The sequence below is a fragment of the Ranitomeya imitator genome, chromosome 3, assembly GCF_032444005.1.
Source record: "Ranitomeya imitator isolate aRanImi1 chromosome 3, aRanImi1.pri, whole genome shotgun sequence".
NCBI classification, from domain to species: Eukaryota; Metazoa; Chordata; class Amphibia; order Anura; family Dendrobatidae; genus Ranitomeya; species Ranitomeya imitator.
Window position 1 is genome coordinate 487,678,144 of NC_091284.1, and position 17,681 is coordinate 487,695,824.

Here is a 17,681-nt window from a genome sequence, read left to right on the forward strand (position 1 = left end):
GTTTCAGGTAACTTGTTCTTATTTTACAGGACAGAACTACTTAGCTTACATACAAATATAACTTATATCCAAATGTGAAAAAAGTGTAGCATTTGTGTAAACTATTGTTGTATTATGTATCCCTCATACTCAGGGTTGTATTCTGGTTTAGAGATAGGAGACCAAATAAACAAACAGCTTCAGACTTTCTGGCTCTTCATCTGTGTTTTAAAGGGAATCTGTCACCAGGACTTTGCTATCCTATCAGAGAGCAGCATGATGTAGAGGCAGAGACCCTGATTCCAGTGATGTATCACTTACTAAGATGCTTAGTGTAGATTCTATAAAATCTCTTACAGATTTACCAGTTCTCTGAATGCTGAGCTCACATTAGTCCGACACTCACCCACCACTGATTGGCAGTTTTCTGTGTACACTGTGCATAGGCAGAAAGCTGCCTATTAGTGGTGGGGGCGGGGTTATACAGAGCTCATGAATATAGAAGACTACTTTTGCAAGTTTGCTACTCCTCCAGGGATCTGCTGCTGATTAAACAGCCTGTCTCTACATTATGCTGCTCTCAGAATAGGTGACAGTATCCTGGTGATGGATTCCCTTTCAGGGTTCAATCAGATGGACACATTAATCGTCCGTGCACTGTCCACATGCAAAGCTGATAACATACAAAAAGCACACTGATTAATGCAAGTCAATGTAGTGGTCCACATGGATAATGTTGCACACAAACCACTGGTCTGGCTGTAAGAAATCACAGAATGCATTACTTAATCTGTATTTCCATCATTATGAGGCAATGGGTGAGTAAAAAAAGATCACCATCTGTATGTCACGCGTTTTTGATGGATTCATTGCTGATATAATGATAGGAAACTGTATTTGACCTTTATTATTTATTAAATTGTTCATGTAAAAAAAGGATACCATACACGTCAGTTTTTTCTGGCTATAAAATGGCAAATTTTCATACACCCATATAAACCCAGCCTTTGGGTAAGACCGCGCTGTAATAATACCGGTCAAAATACTGTTCTGTGAAACTCTCCTCCGCACAGTGTTTCTATGGTTGATAAACGAAACAGGTTAAAGGGAATCTGGCAATAAGGTCAACCCTCCTAAACTGTCTATATGGTCATGTAGGTCTTCGGATTTTGAATAAAATGATACATTGATATCTGAAATCTGATGTCTTATTCCAGAGAAACTCATATTTTTCTTAATATGTAAATGAGCTGTTAAGATCTATGGGCCGGACACTGATCTGCATGAGAATCTGCCTCCAGAGATTATTTAAATGAAATGGGGTGTTACCACTATGAGACATGTAAAACAGGAGAATAGACTGTCAGCCATTACATGTCACACTGGTAACGCCCACGTTTATTTAAAATAAGCTCTGGAGGCAGATTCTCAGGGAGAGCTATGTCCTACCTGTAGATCTTAACAGCTCAATTCCATATAAGAAAAATGTGGATTTCTCTGGAATAAGACATCGGATCGCAGATATCAAGGTATCGTTTTATTCAACTTCCTATGACCTGCATGCCCATATAGATGGCTTAGGAGGATTGATCATAGTGACAGATTCCCTTTAACATAGGGCCTTTCTTGAGAAATATGATATACAGGTTAGGGGTGTTAGATTTCTGCAGATGGGAGGATGATCAAGGGTTTTATTTTGATTACTATATTAGGAGTTTGGAACCAAATAACGAGTGGCTGCTTTAGAAGTCTTCAATTCTAACCTTTGGAAGGAATTGCACTCACATTATACAAATGTATACCACCAGGTAATCTGTATGTATTGGCACTAGTTATCATATACATGGTGTCATTTCAGTGCCTCTATCTTCATGCAATGGCTTTGAAGGGGCGGTTTCAAGAACATACCGAGCACAGCTTGGTAAACAAGTGTGCTTCATTGCTACAGTCCGACTGGCAACACCACAGTTCCTAAAGGTAGGTGATGACTCCTTTATAACTTACGCATTTTTAGCCTTATTAGGTGTAAAAAAATTACATTACATTGAATTAAGATATGATGGCTAAACAGCAACATCATCTATCTATATAATCGTCTAAGGGTCACTTCTGCCTGTTTGTCTGTCTGTCTGTCTGTCATGGAAATCCAGCATCGCTGATTGGTCGCGGCCGGTCGCGATCAATCAGAGACAGGCTTAGTTCGGCCACAAATTGGCCCCTCCCTACTCTCCTCCAGTCAGTGCCCCCTCCCTACTCCCCTACAGTCAGTGCCAGTGTGTCGCCCCATCCCGGACCAACCTTTTAGTATTGATGCTGCCTATTCAGCATCAATAGTAAAAAGATATGTTAAAAATAATAAAAAAAAACAAAAAACTTCTATTCTCACCTTCCGTCCTCCACCGAAGCTGTCCCGCTGCTCGCGATGCGGCCGGCATCTTCCGTTCCCAGTGATGCATTGCAAAATTACCTAGATGACTTAGCCGTCTCGCGGGATTTGATCCAACCACTTGAACCCGGCCGGCCGCGACCAATCAGCGATATTGAGGCAGAATGTAAACACCGCTTCAGTGATTGGTCGCGCCCGGCCTGCTGCGACCAATCAGCGATATTGGTGCAGCATTTAAACAAAATTAACACGGGATTTGAACCACGCTTCGCTGATCGGCCAGCTGGGCGTGACCAATCAGCGAAATTGGCGCGGAATTTAACCCCCACTCACAGCACGACGTACATATATACATACATATTCTAGAATTCCCAATGCGTTAGAATCGGGCCACCATCTAGTTATGTTTATAAAGCTTAAAGACCATTTTCAGTTTGTACCGATATGTTGGGGATTGACCTTCAAAAATAGCCTTTTCATTTGAGTGCAGGACAGAAGAACATTCTTTATCCACGCTGTTGTGTCTAGCGCTGGAGCTATTCCCAATTTCTTTGGTTGGGGTAGAGCTGTTGTGCTACACATAGTAGTATACTAATCCCAATCACTTGTTCTTGAAATATATCAACCCCTTCCAGACATGTGCCGTACATATACTGCTTTGCGGGAGGTGCGTTCCCGCAAACAGCAGTATATGTACCGTGGCATGATCACACGGCCTCACGCTCAGAAGCAGTGCAGAACATCAGATCGTCAATCTGATACTGTACAGGGATGGAGAACCGCCTTGGCCACCTCGATGTCCTTTTATCAGGCCCCGAGCAGATTCTCAGGGACCGCATTCTGGGGCAGGGAGATGTATTTTGATTACAACCAGCTCGTTAATTTCTTCTTGCTCTGTTCGCACACACATGCAGTGCTCACTACTGAACATTGAAGGGCATGCAAAGAAAGATTACATTCTGAAACCAGTGCAAGAGTCAGGATGCACTTTGTGGGCAGAGTTTGTACGGCCCCCGAAGGATGGTATAAACATCCAAATGGCCCTTGGCAGAAAAAAGATTCCCCACCCCTGCTGCACAGTGATGTCCTATCCTGGGACAATGTAATAAAATTTTTAAAAAATTATTAAAAAGTGTAAAAACATTTTTTTTAAAGATTCCCCAAATAAAGAACAAAAAAGAAACAAATATTTTTTCAATGAATACATTTATCTAAAAAACCCCGAAAGCAATAAAAGTACATATATTTGGTATTGCCGCGTCCGTAACGACCTGCTCTATAAAACTGTCCCACTAGGTAACCCCTTCAGTAAACACCATAAAAAAAGGCAAAAAACAATGCCTTACCATCATAACGCTGAAAAGTGCAATAAAACATGATGAAAAAGACCAACGTAAATAAAAATGGTACTGCTGAAAACATCATCTTGTCCCACAAAAAAACAAGCCATCATACTGCTCCATCAGCAGAAAAATAAAAAAGTTATAGCTCTCAGAATTAAGCAATGCAAAAATAGCAATTTTTTCTATAAAATAGTTTTTATTGTGTAAAAGCGCCAAAACATAAAAAACAATATAAATGAGGTAACGCTGTAATCATAATGAACTGAAGAGTAAAGCTGCCTTACTAATTTTACCACATGCAGAACGGTATTAAAAAAAACACAAAAAGCAGTTCCTGAATTGCTGGTTTTTGTTTGTTCTGTCTCCCAAAAATCAGAATAGAAAGCAATCAAAAAATGTTATGTGCCCAAAAATGGTACCAAAAAAAATGCAAAATTTGGAGCTAAAAAAGATTTATTTGGGAAAAAATTGATTTTTTTTTATTTCCATCGCTCTACATTATAAACCTCTGTTACGCATATCTGGGTTCAAGGTGCTCAATACACATCTAGATAAGTTCCCTAAGGGGGTCTAGTTTCCAAATGGGGTAACTTGTTGGTGGTTTCCACTGTTTAGTCACATAATTAGCGGCACATGGCGTCCGCTAATTATACCAGAAAATTTTAAATTCAAAAAATGAAAAGGTGCTCCTTCCCTTCCGAGCCCTGTCGTGCACTAAAACAGTAGATTTCCCCCACTTATGGGATATTGGCAAGCTCAGGAGAAATTGCACAACAAAATGTATGGTGCATTTTCTCTTGATACCCTTGCGAAAGTAAAAAAATAATTAGGTCTAAAGTAACATTTTTACGAAAGAAAGTTAAATGTTTATTTTTTCCTTTCACATTCCATTAATTTAATTAATTTCTGTGAAGCACCAGAAGGATTAATAAACTTCTTGAATGTGGTTTTGAGTACCTTGAGGGGTGCAATTTTTAGAATGGTGTCAATTTTTCTGTCATATAGGTCCCTCAAAGTAACTTCAAATGTGAGGTGGTCTCTAAAAAAATGATTTTGTAAATTTTGTTGTAAAAATGAGAACTCGCTGATCACATTTTAACACTTATAACTTCCTAGTAAAAAAAAAATTATGTTTAAAAAATTGTGCTGATGTTAAGTAGATATGTGGGAAATGTTGTTTATTAACTATTTTGTATGACATGACTCTCTGAATTAAGGGCATAAAAATTAAAAGTTAGAAAATTGTGAAATTTTCAAATTTTTCGCCAAGTTTCAGATTATTTCCACAAATAAATGCAAGTCATATCAAAGAAATGTTAGCAGTATCAGGAAGTACAATATGTCACGAGAAAACAATCTCAGAATCAGTGGGATCTATTTAAGCGTTCCAGAATTATGACCTCTGTGATGCAGTGACCCCTGTTACAGCTAGGGCGCGCTGTATGTTCTCCTGAGAATACGCACGGAGGCGTATTGAGGTCATGGGAATGCATGGTAGTTGCAGGCATAACTATGTGAGCAGGTATAAGAAAGAAATGCGGCACTCACCATCTGTCTTCAGCTAAAAATGTCCTTTATTTAGCACTTAAGCCTTCACAAACATGATGCGGCATCGGCAGGAGTATACGAGGGAGCGGGGGAGTGACAGGGTAGACACATGGACCCGTAGAAGCGCCTGTCGCGAAACGGCCGTTGTCCTCCCTTGTCACACCCCCGCTCCCTCGTATACTCCTGCCGCTGCCGCATCATGTTTGTGAAGGCTTAAGTGCTAACAAAAAAGACATTTTTAGCTGAAGACAGATGGTGAGTGCCGCATTTCTTTCTTATACCTGCTCACTTTGATTCCTGGATTCTGTATGCAGAGCACCACCTGGATCTCATCAGAGGCCAGTAGCGTCCACTCCATGTAAGATCACATGTAAAATTGCTTTGATACACAGCTTTTCAGTGCCGGTTACATTTTCTCTCTATCGATTGCAGGCATAACTATGATGATGAGACAATGTCTGGCATTTTTGTAAATGGCCGGTATGTGTCGCAGAGGAGATCCTCTGCGCTGTAAGCCGATAATGTTGCTCTGGGACCTGTATTGGTTTAGTTTAAAGGGAGGCTTACAGGGTTAGTCGGAGAGCTGGGCGGGTCTGACTAGCCACACACACATCCCACCTATGGGAGTGGTTACAAGTATATAATGTGACCATGGTGTGGTCACAACAAGAGAGTGTATGGACCTGAATGGTCTGTGTTCTAAGGTCCTGTGAGACAGGAAGGCCTGTATGTTGGAAGTTCCAAGGAGTGGACTTCCTGAAGAGCACATGGAGAGGCCATATGTGCAGGGTCTGTGATGGCACTGCATTGGGGAAGCTACCATTTCTTCTGTGGGTCTGGACTGTTGTGAGTGCCTTGGTCACAAGGGCGGTGATCTCAGTAAGACCGCTTCCCAAGGAGAGAGGACTGACAGGAGCTCAGTGTGTGGAGCAGGAGCTCCAGGAAGGTAACTCCTGCAAGGGGGTTATAACGGCAGAGAAGTATCTGCTATTGGAACTGACTGATGTGTGCCTGACAGGCAAGTCGGTGGTTGTTATGTTCCATTGATGCATATAATGAACTGTATGAACGTAACTGCAGCTCAAATGGACTATATGTCGGTCCTGTGATGTTCAAATGACCTACCATGGTTTATGGAGGTATAATAAACCAGGCACAGACTTTTGTTAAAGAAACTACGGTCTTGCTGTGTGTTATATTGCTGCCAAGCGAGTATTCCCCAACCCGTTAGTGATTGCTGCATCACACCTCATAAAGTGACAGTGGTCAGAATTAGACATGAGTGAATATCGTCGGCTCCCTCCTTATTCGGCAAGCTATAGCGCTTACCGAAGAAGCTACAGCGAGAAAACGGATACCTGGAGTGTTCTCAATAATCAGGTGTCCGGCGCCGCAGCTGCATGTGTTGTGGCTGTGTGACAGCTTCTTCGGTAAGTGCTATAGCTTGTCGAATAAGGAGGAAGCCGACAATATTCGCTCATCTCTAGTCAGAATCGTAAAAATTGGCCTGGTAAGGAAGCTGAAAACAGGCATCGGGGGAAGGGGTTAAAGAAAAGATATAGCCTTGTTTCAAAAATATCAGTAAGAAGACATGGGATAAAAAACTTCAAGTTGTACAGTAAGGCTGTGTGCACACAGTGCATTTTTGATGGCTTTTAGCAGCGTTTTTTCAAGCGGAAATGGGTCAAAAACACGATGGAATCCATAGGGTATGCTCACACTGGGTGTTTTTGCTGCTTTTTTTAGGCTAATTTGTAGCTGCTTTTTACAGTACCAGCAAAGCTTATGAGATTTCAGAAATCTCATGCACACACATTGGTTTTTTTGTCATCAGGATTTTGTGCTTTGCAGCGTTATTTTGACATAGAGCATGTCACTTCTTTCAACGTTTTTCAGCATTTTTCACCCATTGACTTGAATGGATGGTGAAAAAACACTGAAAATAAAGTTGAATTTTTTGTAGTGTATTTTCTGCAGAAAAGTCAAGGACAGCAGGATGTGACATCACGGTCAGCTCTGCTACCTCTAGTGTTATGTTTGCTAATGACAGGTGTTATGAAGGCAATCCAGAAACACAGTGTGCTTAGCGATCAGAGCGCACATAGTGATCTGACAAATACCCAAAAATACAAGAACGAGCTCTGAGACGTGGAAACTCTGTAGACTGCACACCTGATCCTATCCTAAACACAACTAAAAGCGGCTGTGGATTGCGCCTAACAACTACCTAGGCAACTCGGCACAGCCTAAGAAACTAGCTAGCCTGAAGATAGAAAAATAGGCCTGACTTGCCCCAGAGAAATTCCCCAAAGGAAAAGGCAGCCCCCCACATATAATGACTGTGAGTAAGATGAAAAGACAAAACGTAGGGATGAAATAGATTCAGCAAAGTGGGGCCCGATATTCTAGGACAGAGCGAGGACAGTAAAGCGAACTTTGCAGTCTACAAAAAACCCTAAGGCAAAACCACGCAAAGGGGGCAAAAAAAACCCACCGTGCCGAACTAACGGCACGGCGGTACACCCTTTGCGTCTCAGAGCTTCCAGCAAAACAAAAGACAAGCTGGACAGAAAAAAAGCAACAAAAAAGCAAAAAGCACTTAGCTATACAGAGCAGCAGGTCACAGGAACAATCAGGAGAAGCTCAGATCCAACATTGAAACATTGACAAGGATCAAGGATAGCAGCATCAGGCGGAGTTAAGTAATGAAGCAGTTAACGAGCTCACCAGAACACCTGAGGGAGGAAGCTCAGAAGCTGCAGTACCACTTGTGACCACAGGAGTGAATTCAGCCACAGAATTCACAACAGTACCCCCCCCTTGAGGAGGGGTCACCGAACCCTCACCAGAGCCCCCAGGCCGACCAGGATGAGCCGCATGAAAGGCACGAACAAGATCGGAAGCATGAACATCAGAGGCAAAAACCCAGGAATTATCTTCCTGAGCATAACCCTTCCATTTAACCAGATACTGGAGTTTCCGTCTAGAAACACGAGAATCCAAAATCTTCTCCACAATATACTCCAATTCCCCCTCCACCAAAACCGGGGCAGGAGGCTCAACAGATGGAACCATAGGTGCCACGTATCTCCGCAACAACGACCTATGGAATACATTATGTATGGAAAAGGAGTCTGGGAGGGTCAAACGAAAAGACACAGGATTGAGAACCTCAGAAATCCTATACGGACCAATAAAACGAGGTTTAAATTTAGGAGAGGAAACCTTCATAGGAATATGACGAGAAGATAACCAAACCAGATCCCCAACACGAAGTCGGGGACCCACACGGCGTCTGCGATTAGCGAAAAGTTGAGCTTTCTCCTGGGACAAGATCAAATTGTCCACTACCTGAGTCCAGATCTGCTGCAACCTATCCACCACAGAATCCACACCAGGACAGTCCGAAGACTCAACCTGTCCTGAAGAGAAACGAGGATGGAACCCAGAATTGCAAAAAAATGGAGAAACCAAGGTAGCCGAGCTGGCCCGATTATTAAGGGCGAACTCAGCCAACGGCAAAAAGGACACCCAATCATCCTGGTCTGCAGAAACAAAACATCTCAGATATGTTTCCAAGGTCTGATTGGTTCGTTCGGTCTGGCCATTAGTCTGAGGATGGAAAGCCGAGGAAAAGGATAGGTCAATGCCCATCCTACCACAAAATGTTCGCCAAAATCTTGAAACAAACTGGGAACCTCTGTCAGAAACAATATTCTCAGGAATGCCATGCAACCGAACCACATGCTGAAAGAACAAAGGTACCAAATCAGAGGAGGAAGGCAATTTAGCCAAGGGCACCAGATGGACCATTTTAGAAAAGCGATCACAGACCACCCAAATGACTGACATCTTTTGAGAAACGGGAAGGTCAGAAATGAAATCCATCGAAATATGTGTCCAAGGCCTCTTTGGGACCGGCAAGGGCAAAAGCAACCCACTGGCACGAGAACAGCAGGGCTTAGCCCTAGCACAAATCCCACAGGACTGCACAAAAGTACGTACATCCCGTGACAGAGATGGCCACCAGAAGGATCTAGCCACTAACTCTCTGGTACCAAAGATTCCAGGATGACCAGCCAACACCGAACAATGAAGTTCAGAGATAAGTTTATTAGTCCACCTATCAGGGACGAACAGTTTCTCTGCTGGACAACGATCAGGTTTATTCGCCTGAAATTTTTGCAGCACCCGCCGCAAATCAGGGGAGATGGCAGACACAATGACTCCTTCCTTGAGGATACCCGCTGGCTCAGATAAACCCGGAGAGTCGGGCACAAAACTCCTAGACAGAGCATCCGCCTTCACATTTTTAGAGCCCGGAAGGTACGAAATCACAAAGTCGAAGCGGGCAAAAAATAACGACCAACGGGCCTGTCTAGGATTCAAGCGCTTGGCAGACTCGAGATAAGTCAAGTTCTTATGATCAGTCAATACCACCACGCGATGCTTAGCTCCTTCAAGCCAATGACGCCACTCCTCGAATGCCCACTTCATGGCCAGCAACTCTCGATTGCCCACATCATAATTACGCTCAGCGGGCGAAAACTTCCTGGAAAAGAAAGCACATGGTTTCATCACTGAGCAATCAGAACCTCTCTGTGACAAAACCGCCCCTGCTCCAATCTCAGAAGCATCAACCTCGACCTGGAACGGAAGAGAAACATCTGGCTGACACAACACAGGGGCAGAACAAAAACGACGCTTCAACTCCTGAAAAGCTTCCACAGCAGCAGAAGACCAATTAACCAAATCAGCACCCTTCTTGGTCAAATCGGTCATTGGTTTGGCAATGCTAGAAAAATTACAGATGAAGCGACGATAAAAATTAGCAAAGCCCAGGAACTTTTGCAGACTTTTCAGAGATGTCGGCTGAATCCAATCCTGGATGGCTTGGACCTTAACTGGATCCATCTCGATAGTAGAAGGGGTAAAGATGAACCCCAAAAATGAAACTTTCTGCACACCGAAGAGACACTTTGATCCCTTCACAAACAAAGAGTTAGCACGCAGGACCTGAAAAACCATTCTGAACTGCTTCACATGAGACTCCCAATCATCTGATAAGATCAAAATGTCATCCAAGTAAACAATCAGGAATTTATCCAGATACTCACGGAAGATGTCATGCATAAAAGACTGAAACACAGATGGAGCATTGGCAAGTCCGAACGGCATCACTAGATACTCAAAATGACCCTCGGGCGTATTGAATGCAGTTTTCCATTCATCTCCTTGCCTGATTCTCACCAGATTATACGCACCACGAAGATCTATCTTAGTGAACCAACTAGCCCCCTTAATCCGAGCAAACAAGTCAGATAACAATGGCAAGGGATACTGAAATTTAACAGTGATCTTATTAAGAAGGCGGTAATCAATACACGGTCTCAGCGAACCATCCTTCTTGGCTACAAAGAAGAACCCTGCTCCCAGTGGTGATGACGATGGGCGAATATGTCCCTTCTCCAGGGATTCCTTCACATAACTGCGCATAGCGGCGTGTTCGGGCACGGATAAATTAAATAATCGACCTTTAGGGAATTTACTACCAGGAATCAAATTGATAGCACAATCACAATCCCTATGCGGAGGTAGAGCATCGGACTTGGGCTCTTCAAATACATCCTGATAATCAGACAAGAACTCTGGGACCTCAGAAGGGGTGGATGACGAAATCGACAAAAATGGAACATCACCATGTACCCCCTGACAACCCCAGCTGGATACCGACATGGAATTCCAATCCAATACTGGATTATGGGTTTGTAGCCATGGCAACCCCAACACGACCACATCATGCAGATTATGCAACACCAGAAAGCGAATAACCTCCTGATGTGCAGGAGTCATGCACATGGTCAGCTGGGCCCAGTATTGAGGTTTATTCTTGGCCAAAGGTGTAGCATCAATTCCTCTCAATGGAATAGGACACCGCAAAGGCTCCAAGAAAAACCCACAACGTTTAGCATAATCCAAATCCATCAGATTCAGGGCAGCGCCCGAATCCACAAACGCCATGACAGAAAACGACGACAAAGAGCATATCAAGGTAATGGACAGAAGGAATTTGGACTGTACAGTACCAATGACGGCTGACCTAGCGGACCGCTTAGTGCGCTTAGGACAATCAGAAATAGCATGAGTGGAATCACCACAGTAGAAACACAGACCATTCAGACGTCTGTATTCCTGCCGTTCAACTCTAGTCCTAGTCCTATCGCACTGCATAGGCTCAGGTTTAACCTCAGGCAGTACCGCCAAATGGTGCACAGATTTACGCTCGCGCAAGCGTCGACCGATCTGAATGGCCAAAGACAAAGACTCATTCAAACCAGCAGGCATAGGAAATCCCACCATGACATCCTTAAGAGCCTCAGAGAGACCCTTTCTGAACAAAGCTGCCAGCGCAGATTCATTCCACTGAGTGAGTACTGACCATTTCCTAAATTTCTGACAATATACTTCTATATCATCCTGACCCTGGCACAAAGCCAGCAAATTTTTCTCAGCCTGATCCACTGAATTAGGCTCATCGTACAGCAATCCGAGCGCCAGGAAAAACGCATCGACACTACTCAATGCAGGGTCTCCTGGCGCAAGAGAAAATGCCCAGTCTTGAGGGTCGCCGCGCAAAAAAGAAATAATAATCAAAACCTGTTGAATAGGATTACCAGAAGAATGAGGTTTCAAGGCCAGAAATAGCTTACAATTATTTTTGAAACTTAGAAACTTAGTTCTATCTCCAAAAAACAAATCAGGAATAGGAATTCTTGGTTCTAACATAGATTTCTGATCAATAGTATCTTGAATTTTTTGTACATTTATAATGAGATTATCCATTGAAGAGCACAGACCCTGAATATCCATGTCCACACCTGTGTCCAGAATCACCCAAATGTCTAGGGGAAAAAAAAAAAGTGAACACAGAGCTGAGAAAAAAAAAAAAATGATGTCAGAACTTTTTCTTTCCCTCTATTGAGAATCATTAGTTTGGCTCCTTGTACTGTTATGTTTGCTAATGACAGGTGTTATGAAGGCAATCCAGAAACACAGTGTGCTTAGCGATCAGAGCGCACACAGTGATCTGACAAATACCCAAAAATACAAGAACGAGCTCTGAGACGTGGAAACTCTGTAGACTGCACACCTGATCCTATCCTAAAGGATTGCGCCTAACAACTACCTAGGCAACTCGGCACAGCCTAAGAAACTAGCTAGCCTGAAGATAGAAAAATAGGCCTGACTTGCCCCAGAGAAATTCCCCAAAGGAAAAGGCAGCCCCCCACATATAATGACTGTGAGTAAGATGAAAAGACAAAACGTAGGGATGAAATAGATTCAGCAAAGTGGGGCCCGATATTCTAGGACAGAGCGAGGACAGTAAAGCGAACTTTGCAGTCTACAAAAAACCCTAAGGCAAAACCATGCAAAGGGGGCAAAAAAAAACCACCGTGCCGAACTAACGGCACGGCGGTACACCCTTTGCGTCTCAGAGCTTCCAGCAAAACAAAAGACAAGCTGGACAGAAAAAAAGCAACAAAAAAGCAGTACCAGCAAAGCTTATGAGATTTCAGAAATCTCATGCACACACATTGGTTTTTTTGTCATCAGGATTTTGTGCTTTGCAGCGTTATTTTGACATAGAGCATGTCACTTCTTTCAACGTTTTTCAGCATTTTTCACCCATTGACTTGAATGGATGGTGAAAAAACACTGAAAATAAAGTTGAATTTTTTGTAGTGTATTTTCTGCAGAAAAGTCAAGGACAGCAGGATGTGACATCACGGTCAGCTCTGCTACCTCTAGTGTTATGTTTGCTAATGACAGGTGTTATGAAGGCAATCCAGAAACACAGTGTGCTTAGCGATCAGAGCGCACATAGTGATCTGACAAATACCCAAAAATACAAGAACGAGCTCTGAGACGTGGAAACTCTGTAGACTGCACACCTGATCCTATCCTAAACACAACTAAAAGCGGCTGTGGATTGCGCCTAACAACTACCTAGGCAACTCGGCACAGCCTAAGAAACTAGCTAGCCTGAAGATAGAAAAATAGGCCTGACTTGCCCCAGAGAAATTCCCCAAAGGAAAAGGCAGCCCCCCACATATAATGACTGTGAGTAAAAAAAACCCTAAGGCAAAACCATGCAAAGGGGGCAAAAAAAAACCACCGTGCCGAACTAACGGCACGGCGGTACACCCTTTGCGTCTCAGAGCTTCCAGCAAAACAAAAGACAAGCTGGACAGAAAAAAAGCAACAAAAAAGCAAAAAGCACTTAGCTATACAGAGCAGCAGGTCACAGGAACAATCAGGAGAAGCTCAGATCCAACATTGAAACATTGACAAGGATCAAGGATAGCAGCATCAGGCGGAGTTAAGTAATGAAGCAGTTAACGAGCTCACCAGAACACCTGAGGGAGGAAGCTCAGAAGCTGCAGTACCACTTGTGACCACAGGAGTGAATTCAGCCACAGAATTCACAACACTCTAGATGGCAGGCTGCATGGTTGCATGATGCATCAATATAGCCTATCATCCAACAGAGACACTGATCAGCATACCTGAACCCCATTCACTTGAATGGTGAGCCCGACAATACCGTGTTTTCTATGCTGTCATGCGCATAACAGCGTGGCAAACATCGCTTCTGATCGGCGGTGAAACCATTCCCGCCGGTCAGAGAGCTGTGGTTCCTATGCTGTAAAAAAAACAGGTAAGCCAGCAGCTGTGATCGGAGGTATAAAGTTCACCTCCGGTCACTGGTGTCGGCTGATGGGACTACTGTTACCATCATCCGGTTCCTGCTGCATCTAATAACAGTCAGAGTATTCATCAGCATGCTCCTGCGCTGTAAACAAATATTTAAAAAAAACTCTGTGTGGATTCCCCCATATTTTTGATAACCAGCCAGACAAAACTCACAGCTGGGGGCTGCAACCCTCACCTGTCAGCTTCAGCAAGGTTGGTTATCAAGAATAAAGGGGTCATCACACTGTTTTTTTAATTATTTGAATAAATAATTTTAAAAAACGGCATTGGGTCCCCCCATTTTTGACAACCAGCCTTGCTATAGCAGACAGTTGAGGCTGATAATCTCAGGCTGGTAAGGGGCCATGGATATTGGCCCCCTCCAGCCTAAAAATAGCTGCCCACGGCTACCCAGAAAAGATACATCTATAAGATGTGCCAATTCTGGCGCTTTGCCCGGCTCTTCCCACTTGCCGTGTAGCGGTGGAAAGTGGGGTTCATATTTATGGGGTTGATATCACCTTTGTTTTGTCAGGTGACATTAAGCCCATGGAATACTAATGGAGAGGCGATTTTAAGACACCTATTACTAATCTTATAATTATATGGCAATAAAGACACAGCCAGAATAAAGTCCTTTATTTCAAATAAAACAAAACACACTTTAACTTTTTTATTTAAAAATAACAAACACAGTTATACTAACCTAATGCCTAATTCCACCGAAGCCCTCGTCTAATGTAATAAAACAAAAAATAAAAAACAACCACATCCCTCACCTATCCGTCGTTCTGTCCCATACAATAATCCATGTCTAGGGGATAAACAGTTTGCAATCTTGATGGTGCCAAGATGAAACCATCCTAGCTGAAAACCACTGGTAAATGAGCTGCTGCGAGCGCAGCCACTAGTTTGAACGTTACTGAGGCTGCATTCCCAGCTGGGCAGAACTGGGATGACCTTGGTGATATCCCCGCTTTCACCGTGAGAAAGTCGCATAGTGCAGAGGCGAGTTCACCACAGTTCACTGGGAGAATTTCACTGCAGTGAATTTGAACTGCGGTGAACCTTTATGGCTAATGGCTCCGACCCAGAATATTAACATCAGCTCTCAGCTATCGGATTTCTCTCTGCTGGTTATTAAAATTACATGGGAGCTCATGCTATTTTTATTTTCTTTAAAATTAACAGTTGCTGTCTGGTTACAATTTATGTAGGTTTGTTCTGTTAATGCTCCTACATAGGCTGGTGACAATGTGTTTGTAAGTTTCTGTGTGCAAAAAGGTTGCAAAAACGCACATTTTTGCCGCAGCGTTTTTGCTCCCAAGAGATGCAGAAACCTTGTAGAACAAATACTCAACATGCGCACATAGCCTAAGCGTTGCATCAATTGCATTGCAGGTTTTGCCCATATATCCTGTGATCGTAATTTGAGCTATTATTTTGTGTAATGCAAAGAGAAAACTGCTTTTTCTTTTAATTTCTAGGAAATGTGTACTGTGGAGGATTCATTTGAAGAATTTACATCAAGACATAGTCTTGAATGGAAATTTCTATCTCTCGATCACAGGTGAGTATTACTCCATGGGCCAAAGCACCGGTACTTGTGTCTTACTGTACTTTTTAACAGTCTCAGTAGAAGGTTTCAGATGAAAAATTTCTGTTTTCTAACAGTTGTGCAATTTTACAACTATGTCTGCATTTTGTAATGTAATACAATAATAGTTCTAATTATCTAATGTTAGAATACGCACCATACATATACAAATAGAAACAAAAAAGCAAAATCCCTATAAGCATTTGTTTTCTTCTTCCATACAGGGCTCCACCAATTATAGGATACTTACCTTTTGAGGTTCTTGGAACATCAGGATATGATTATTATCATGTAGATGACCTAGATATATTAGCAAAATGTCACGAACATTGTAAGTGCTCTCATCATAGTATATATATGGTGTAGTCATGACGTCTACATATATAGTAATTTGTGGGACAGCTTTGGTATGATGCAATTTTTCTCATCGAAGTTTCTACTTCTCAGCTTACTTAGGAGTACAGTTATCAGATTTGTTGTTTGATTGGCAAACTTATGTGCATAGATGTGCTTATAGAGATAGCTGTCAATTACTGTAAAGGACCTCCCACTAGACTCCACAGAATGGAAGATAAATGTATGATTGCTGGGGGTTCTGAGATGTAGCTATAGTTCCATGCGTTAGCACGATTCAAATCACTCTGCCTGAAAAGAAGTTTCTAACCACATATGGGGTATTTGCAAACTCGGGAGAAATTGCGTAAAAAATTATGTGATTCATCCTAATAGCCCTTTTGAAGAAAAATAATTTTTCATTTCCGCAGCCTAGTGTTAGACAATTCTGTTAATCGTCTGAGTTTAGAATGCTCATTATACCAGTAGATAAATTTCTGAAGACGTTTACTTTCCAAACGGTGTCACATTTGGGTGGTTTCTGTTCTTTTGGCACCATGATATAATAGCTCTTCAAATTCCTGCCAAATCTGTACTCGAAAATTCAAATAGCGCTCCTTCCCTTCCAAGCTCTGCCGGATGCCCAAACAGTTGTTTTCCTCCAGCTATAGGGTATCGGTGTATTCAGGAGAAATTGCACAACAAATTATATGGTTTATTTTCTACTATTACCCTTGTGAAAATGAACAATTTGGGGAAAAATTTGATTTTTTTAAAATCTTTATGGCTCAACTCAAGTCTGTGAAGCACCTGCGGGTTCAAAGTGCCTACCAAACCTCTAAGTAAATTCCTTGAAGGTTATAGCTTCTAAAATGGGGTCACTTGCAGGGGATTTCCACAGTTTGTGCATATCAGCATCACATCATCTGCAAACGTGACATAGAGTCTGCTATCTATTCCAGCCAATTTTGCGTTTCAAAAGTCAAACGGTGCTCCTTCCCACCCGAGCCCTGCTGCGTGCCCAAACAGTACTTTTCCACCACATATGGGTGGAGAAATTGTTACCTTTGTAAAAATGAAAATTTGCGGGTTAAAACAAGATTTGAAAAAAACAAAAACAAATTTTTAATTTATATGTCTCAATGTTATAACATTCAATGACTCACCAGTTGGTTTATAATGCTCACTACACCACAAGATAATTCCTCAAGGCATTTAGTTTTCAAAATAGGGTCACTTTTAGTTTTTTTTTGCTGTTTTGGCACCTTGGGGGCTTTCAGTAGGGTTAACAAACTTCTTGAACGTAGTTTTGAACACCTTGAGTGGTGCAGTTTTTAAATGGTGTCACTTTTGAGTATTTTATGTCATACAGGCTTCTCAAAGTCACTTCAAAGATAATGTGTTCCTTTCAAAAAATGGTTTTGTAATCTAATTGTAAAAAATGAGAAATTGCTGATAAACGTTTAACCTTCTAACTTCCTAACAACAAAAAAATGTGTCAAAAGTGGTGATGATGTAAAGTAGACATGTGGGAAATGTTGTTTATTGACTATTTTGTGTGATATAACAATCTGGTTTAAGTGCATACAAATTAAAAGTTTGAAAATTGAGAAATTTTCAAAATTGTCACCAAAATTCTGACATTTTCAGAAATAAACGCAAAATAATTCGCCCAACATTTACCACTAAAATAAATTACAGTCTGTCAGGAAAAAAACATCTCAGAAACACTGGGATTTGT

At 42.2% G+C, this 17,681-nt stretch overlaps 1 protein-coding gene across 1 annotated transcript in view; it reads left to right on the forward strand.

Annotated features, from left to right (window-relative positions):
• NPAS2 (neuronal PAS domain protein 2) overlaps positions 1 to 17,681 on the forward strand; it is a 154,524-nt gene that overhangs the window by 74,785 nt on the left and 62,058 nt on the right. The window contains exons 8-10 of the mRNA XM_069757586.1: positions 1,838 to 1,956; positions 15,498 to 15,580; positions 15,832 to 15,938. Of these exons, the coding sequence (XP_069613687.1) occupies positions 1,838 to 1,956; positions 15,498 to 15,580; positions 15,832 to 15,938 (309 nt within the window). The remainder of the gene's footprint in view (positions 1 to 1,837; positions 1,957 to 15,497; positions 15,581 to 15,831; positions 15,939 to 17,681) is intronic.